General features: G+C 35.3%; 1 protein-coding gene across 1 annotated transcript in view; it reads left to right on the top strand.

The window, feature by feature from the left end:
- Positions 1-7,785, top strand: part of PDGFC (platelet derived growth factor C) — a 205,942-nt gene that overhangs the window by 189,494 nt on the left and 8,663 nt on the right. The window contains exons 4-5 of the mRNA XM_040471625.1: positions 1,986-2,193; positions 7,459-7,676. Of these exons, the coding sequence (XP_040327559.1) occupies positions 1,986-2,193; positions 7,459-7,676 (426 nt within the window). The remainder of the gene's footprint in view (positions 1-1,985; positions 2,194-7,458; positions 7,677-7,785) is intronic.

Genomic DNA, 7,785 nt, shown 5'->3' on the forward strand with positions numbered 1-7,785 from the left:
AAAGGAATCCATATTTATTATAAAAATGTTAAAAATATAGACATGTATATTATATACAGTAATGTATATTAAATCAAGGTATATTTATATAGGCTGGGTTTTTTTTTTGTCATTTACTACATAGTAAGCATTTCTTTTGTTAATAAAAATGCTTAGAGGACTTAATGTTTAATGAAGGCACACTATTTCAGTTTGAGTACAGTGCAATTAACATTTCCAATACTATAAATTTAGATTTATTATCAATTTTCTGTTATTGTAAATACTACTGTAATGAATAGCAACCCACACAAATGTTTTCTTCCATACTCTTCATCTCTCCTCCTCTGAAAAAAAAAATAATAATAAACAAAAACAAGGGTGCCTGGCTGGATCAGTTGGAAGAACATGCAATTCTTGATCTTCGGATTGTGAGTTCGAGTCCTATGTTGGGTTTAGAGGTTTCTTAAATAAATAAAACTTTAAAAAATTGTAATAAGTAAATAAGTAAGTAAAAATAATTGGGGCTCCTGGGTGGCTTAGTTGGTTAGACGTCCAACTCTTGGTTTCGGCTCCAGTCATGATCTCGCGATTGATGAGTTCGAGCACCCCACGTCGAGCTCTGTGCTGACAGTGCAGAGCCTACTTGGGATTCTCTCTCTGTTTCTCTCTCTCTGCCCTTCACCCCACTCTCTCTTTCTGTCTCTCTCAAAATAAACTTAAAAATAAGAATAATAATTAAGTTAAGCGTTTGTTCACGTATTTATTTTGCCTGGTTCGATTTCAGTTCTGATCTACCACTGCCTAACTTTAGTCCACTCTAAAAATTTGTGGTTGGAGGGGCAAGTTTGTTATTGAACTTTTATTGAAATCGTGGCCTCATTTTTGTTTACCATTAAAAATGATGTATTTTAATCCATTGCTCTATCCATGGCCATTCAGATTACTTTGAAGTTTTCTCTATTTCAAACAGCACTGTGATGGATTTTTTTGCATATATTTCCATGTGCACAAATAAGAGGACATAAACCCTTTTTTTTTTATACAAAAGTGAATTACAGGGACATGCATCATATAAGTCTTAACTCTAATATCCTGTGTACATCCATTAAATCAGCGGAAGTGGATGTACTAATTTACATTCACTTCTGCAAGCGGAACAGAGAAATTCCAATTTACCCACATCCTTGGCCATCCTTTCTTTTCAATCCCTGCAGTTTCTCCTTTTTTTGTATGTGAAATAATACCTCATGTTGTTTTGCACTTCTCTGATAACTAATGAATTTTAGCATGTTTTTATATATCTATTGGCCATTTAGACTTCTTGTCTGTAATTTACCCATTCTCTATCAAGTTGTTGGAGTTTTTTAATATATTCTGGACACTAATCCTGTGACACGTCATTTATCAGGGTGTTCTCCCAGTGTCTGTCTTTTAATCCTGTTTATTTAAAAAAAAAAAAAAAGTATGGGCAAATTTATCAAAGTTCTTTTTTTATGGCTTGTTTGTGGGCTACTTTGGCTAACAAGTCCTTCTCCAGTGTGAAAGGCTTTTCGCCTGTGTTTGTTCTAATTCTTCACGGCTTAATTATTTTATATTATGTTTATAATTGATCTGACACTCATTTGCATAACTCCCTGGTGATTTTTCCAGATTGAGGAAAATGAAAAGTGAAAAGCAAAAGAAAAATCTGGTAAACTGTATTATAGTTTCCATTTTAAGCCCCTAATTGAGCCATAAAGACATTTTCTTCGTATTTAAGCAACAGATATCCACATCCGCCATGGTTTGTGATGATGAAAGTTAATGTCCTTCTCATTGACTGCACAGAAAATTTATTGGAATTCATCTACATGAAGTCTTTGCAGAGCAGTTCTCGTCTATGTTGAATATAGTTTCCTTTCCCTTGCATTTTCAGCCTTAGTTTGCCTAACCTCGTGCATGAGTCCAGAAGAAATACATCGTCATTTTTAAAACAGTTAACGTAAGATTCATTTTGCTTTCAGCAATTCACAGAGGCCGCGAGCCCTTCAGTGTTACCCCCTTCAGCTTTGCCTCTGGATCTGCTTAATAACGCTGTCACCGCCTTTAGTACCTTGGAAGATCTTATTCGGTATCTTGAACCAGATAGATGGCAATTGGACTTGGAAGATCTATACAGGCCAACTTGGCAACTTCTTGGCAAAGCTTTTGTTTTTGGAAGAAAATCCAGAGGTAAGTTCTGTCTTCAGATTCGAACCTCATTTGATTTTCTCAACAGCTAATGTTTCAGATTCTTCTACCATAGCTTCCAATGAGTAGAGTTTAAAATTCTTCAGTGATGTATTTAACCCATTTTTGTAACATTTGAGCATATTTACATAGTAAATGAGAGTGCATACAAAGAGAAGTAATTGTAATTCAGTGGGTTTGGAAAATTAAAAAGGACAGTTTTGCTGAATAATTGTTGTCATTTCTTTAATTCAAAAATATCATTTTGATGAAGTCCTCTTTTATATTTCATGAGAATTTTTGCTTATTCAAATCTAATTTGGAGGGTATATTGATTTAGAGACTCAAGAAAGACTACCTTAGCTGCTAAACCAGGTTTGGGCCTAGAAAAGGGAGAAAAACCAAGATCGTTATCTACCGTCTCCTCATGGGTCAGGATTATATTAATGTCCATCTCCTAAGCCTGCAAACTTCTATAAATAATACAGAAAATAACAGTGGCTCACCATAAAATGGGACTAGTAGTTTCCAAGATAGAATTCAGAGCAAGAAAAGAATGACCTAAAGAAATTCCCACCATGATAATTTTTCTCTCTGAAAGTCTGCCTCTGAAATGATCATTTGACTGTATGAGCCTATCTCCCTTCAAGAGTGAAAGTGTTGATGATTAAACTTAATTCCACATGGTCAAGAAATTGGGAATAATGTTAATTGAGTCTTCTCTAAGGTTAGTTCATTTTCCTAGTGACGTCAGGATTGGAAAGTATCCATATCAGACACACATGAACACACAACAGAAATAACTGGCGAATTACAATGCCCTCAAAAAAAAAAAAAAAATCTCTTTCAGGTTCTCAGAAAGAAACATTGAAATCTATCCAGGATCACTCTAGAGAATGGAATGACAGTTTGGAGAATTTATATAGAAGGAACAAGGTTTAGTTGGTTTGAGCAATTCACAAGGGCAGATTGCACCAGACTTGTTCTTCTAAATCTTGTCAGAAAGAAACCCGATTCCTGCCCTTTCCTGCTAAGAGTTGCAGCCCTTCTGGATCAAGAGCTTTAATCTCAGCAGGTCATGTTCAGACTTGCCCAACCATGATATTTTGCTATGCCAACAGACGTGGTTTCCTTTCAGCAATATTTGAAATTGGTGTTAAAGTACATGGGCAGCGGAATCCTGTCCAGATGCTGAAAGCTGTTACATATTTATAAGATTGGATCTTGATGAATAACTTGATGAATAACTTACGAACACTTCCCTTCCCTCCCACTTAGGAACAGGAAAATGAAGATCTGCAAGGCTGGCTGAAACACTTGTGAATAGAACCTTTGTTAAATTTGAAGTAGATTATCATGTTGATCTGGAAGAAGCAAAGGGAGTAAACCAGGTTCTAAGCTCAGATCTTGTTTTTGACAGCTGATCTCAGGATTCCAGCCTAAAAATCTCCCCTCTAGCCATGCCTTTAAGCCTGCACCTCTCCACCTGGTGCTTCAGTGAAGATTTGGCCAGAGGCTAGCATGTATTTAAAAGCATCCAGCGCTGAACCAGCTCTTTCAAATATTCATTTAGCACTTTCCAAATTGATGTCCTTTGCAGTTTGCCAAAACTATTAACTTTTTAAGCATACAGTAAGTGTGAGAAAAGCAGTGTATATTTTTGGAACTCTACGTAAACTAAAATGCAGGTGTGGGATAACATCTATATAGACAAAACCAACTCCCCTCCCAAGGGTCTTTCTACAAAGGAACAAGGAGTAAAATGTTTAAAAGCTTCTAATTAGACATCAAAATTGATTTTCCACAGAATAAACATATCACAGTATTACCACATTCATCTTAGAAAGACCACCCTCAGATTGCATTGCAGTAATAGAATATCCTTGGGCTGAATATCTTAAAAGAATGAACAAGGAACAAAGTGAAGTGTAACCATGATTTGTTTTCCAGGGGTATTACCTTTTTAGTAAAACTTGCAGTATGGGTGAATCTGAACAAGAAAATTTGCATTAGGAAAAACAACTTTAATTGGCGCTATGCTCAAAATCTTCATTCTTTAGAAAGACAAACTAATGCATGTATTGTCTTAGGGAGTAGTTATGAAAAGGATATAAAGAACCCGAACACCGATTTTGATTTTTCAAATATTTTGCAGAGGGAAACTTCCATAATATTATAGCTAAGCTATTAAAAAAAAAGGTATGTGTTGGACATGATCTTTCTCTTTTTTGTTCTTTTTTTTTTTTTTTTTTTTTGGCATAGAAGTTCTTCACAATGTTTGGAGAATTTATGGAGAATTCATGACATTAAATTATAGTCACATGACTTATTTTAATGAAGCTTAGATGAGCTTGAAGCCTTACAAGTGGGAAGCTTAAATTTCAAATAAGATATGCCACATTGAAAATCCTTAATTGTATTTTTTAGCCCGGTGTGGACTGCATTAATGTTTTTCATTTTTTTTCCCCTTTTCTTCCTCTGGCTTAAGGTTTTCATTCATACATTGCTACTGCGGAAAAAGAAAATACCTTATTTTCTAAGTCAGGCTTACTTAAAAAGGGCTTTGACTTTTGTGTCAAACATGATAAATGAGTGGAAGCCAAGTTGCAAGGGTGTTTAAATTTTCACATTGCAGCAGGTATCATAACTCAGTTCACTTGGGAAATCTATCTAACCTTTTATTGTGGTTAAGTAAACATTTTAAAGTGAACATATACAGTCTCATTTTCTAGTTGCATGAAATAGTGTGTTTAACACTGAGGTAGATGAATAGCCTTTGAAGGCTAAGAGCTTCATTCACATTCTAAAGAGGTATAAATCTTAAATCAGCGTTCAAAGTGTTGGCAACCGGCTTTTGTATGTTTGTGCATGTTTTAGACTTTCTAAACCCTTCTTGCCCAGATACTAACTTCTAGAGAAAAGATTCAGATAAACTCATATACAGCTTTCACAATGAAAGAGTAGTATGTACAAATAACTGTTAGTTCAGTGAAATGAAATCGGGTGAAATGTGTGACATGATTTAACTCAATTATCTCATTACTTTTATTAGAGATAAGTTGGTCTTTTATGATACTCAAAAGAATGAACTCATTTCCTCTTAAATATTTAAAAGCTTTCCTTCACATGATCAATTTTCAGTTGAAAGGGAAATCTTTAAATACTCAAAACAACGGTTTTCTATTGAGTTGGAAAATATAATTGTTTAGCTAAATAGGATATTGAAATGAACCTTTTGAATTGGTATTTCCTTGACGTTTCCTTATACTTGACCAAGGTTTTAATCAACCATATAGTTTACATGTGCTTATAATTTACAATTGCATATGCATGATTTACAATATGTTTATTGAAAATACTTCCATTGGCTTCCTTTGACATTTTAGGAAAATTTTATCATGTGTACAAGTAAATACAGAATTGTAAAACAGGCAGCAAGAAAACAAGCACTTGATTCTTTTAAATTTTTTTTTTCAACGTTTATTTATTTTTGGGACAGAGAGAGACAGAGCATGAACGGGGGAGGAGCAGAGAGAGAGGGAGACACAGAATCGGAAACAGGCTCCAGGCTCTGAGCCATCAGCCCAGAGCCTGATGCGGGGCTCAAACTCATGGACCGCGAGATCGTGACCTGGCTGAAGTCGGACGCTTAACCTACTGCGCCACCCAGGCGCCCCATAAGCACTTGATTCTTAATCACTTTGTCATTTGAAAATTATTTTAAAATACTGGCACTTAATTTTTTTTTTTTTTTTTTTTTTTACATTTATTCGTTTTTGAAAGACAATGTGAGACAGAGTGCAAGCAGGGGAGGGGCAGAGAGCAAAGGAGACAGAATCTGCAGCAGGCTCTCGGCTCTGAGCAAGCGTTTAGCACAGAGCCTGATGCAGGGCTTGAACCCATGAACCATGAGATCATGACCTGAGCTGAAGTCAGACACTTAACCAACTGAGCCACCCAGGCACCCCCAATATTTTTTTTCAATTTTTTTTTTGGCCCTTAATTCTTTAAAACTGGAGTACATAGTGATTATTATTACTTGAAGCCGTCTTTAACGAGAAAATGTATTTCTTTTTTTTTTCAATTCTTCTTTATAATGTTAGTAAAAGGTATTTAACTAGATTTATTATATTTAGGTAATATTCCAAACTTTAATAAAATCTTGATTTTTGAAGAAAAATTTCTGATGAATTGTGTGTTATCCAAAACTCTTCAATTTTATTGGAACTGCTATTATTTGACTGTTTCTAGGGAGGGAAAAAGGCAAAGTCATAAGGCAGACATTAAAATTATAAAGTTGCTTATGCTAACGGTTAAGTACTATTCATGTTATATATAAATTCATATTAAGTATGACATGCTATTTTGCTATCATTTAACTGAGGCAAGTATCATTTTCTAGTTAAAAACAATGATGCTTTCAGAATTTACTCCAACAATCTAATGAAAGAATATTTTGTTTGGTCTTCACAAGTAGGTATTCTTTTGAAGGATAAAACACTATATAGTTAACCAACTTACCAAAAGAATAGAGACAATTGTTACAAATTAGACACTTCTTCCCTCCTTTAGAAGGAGAAGAATAGAATTCTGAAGGAGTCTCCTTAAGCTGAATTTCAGACTTTATGAATTACTCCATGCATCGGAAGCAGAGGTTTTCAGCAACCTCAGCCCTTTTAAAATGTATCATTTTTTTTTTTTTTTCACTCATGGCCTACTCCGTTGTCCTCAAAACTTCATTCTCTTCATGCCTTTTTTACATTTTCTGGGTCTTATTGCCAAAAAAAGTTATGTAAAGTTCTGTCTGCAAGTTTCTGTAAGTTGTTCTTCATTAATTGCATGAGCTTCTAATCCTTTTAAAAATTCCATTTGTTTTTTAATCAAAGCATTCATCATTTTACATTCTATTATTTCCTCCAGTGCTCTCCTTGTTTACTGTTTTACGAGGGTTAAAAGGTGTAGCCCTCTTTTTCTCTATAAAGTTTCCTATTTATAGCTCTCAACTGTTTTGTTGGCTCTGGTCTTAATATTGCACAATGGTATCTCTTTATTGGTCGGTCAGTCATAATGAAGCTTTGTTTACTATAAAATGAAAGTCCCACTGGCGAGCTGCAATAGCCCTAAAACCTAGTTAAAATAAGAAGGGATATTGTTGGCCGTATTGTTTGTGAAACAAGATCGGTTTCTCTGTGAAAAGAGTCTGATGAGATGAATTCAGGCTCAAGGCATGAACATGTATTTTTCTTTGCTTCCTTTTATGCCATGTAGTGGTGGATCTGAACCTTCTAAAAGAGGAGGTAAGACTATACAGCTGCACACCTCGTAACTTCTCGGTGTCCATAAGGGAAGAACTAAAGAGAACCGATACCATTTTCTGGCCAGGTTGTCTCCTGGTTAAACGCTGTGGTGGAAACTGTGCCTGCTGTCTCCACAACTGCAATGAGTGTCAGTGCGTCCCGAGTAAAGTCACTAAAAAATACCATGAGGTAGGTGTGTCATTTTCTTTTCGGGTTCCTCCACATCTCAGAAGATAACAAAACTGTGTATCTGCAATGGACTGTTATTCGGAAAGGAGACACAGCATCCGTGGGGGGG

This window comes from Herpailurus yagouaroundi, unplaced genomic scaffold (assembly GCF_014898765.1).
Source record: "Herpailurus yagouaroundi ecotype Mexico unplaced genomic scaffold, PumYag 28, whole genome shotgun sequence".
Lineage (NCBI taxonomy): Eukaryota > Metazoa > Chordata > Mammalia > Carnivora > Felidae > Herpailurus > Herpailurus yagouaroundi.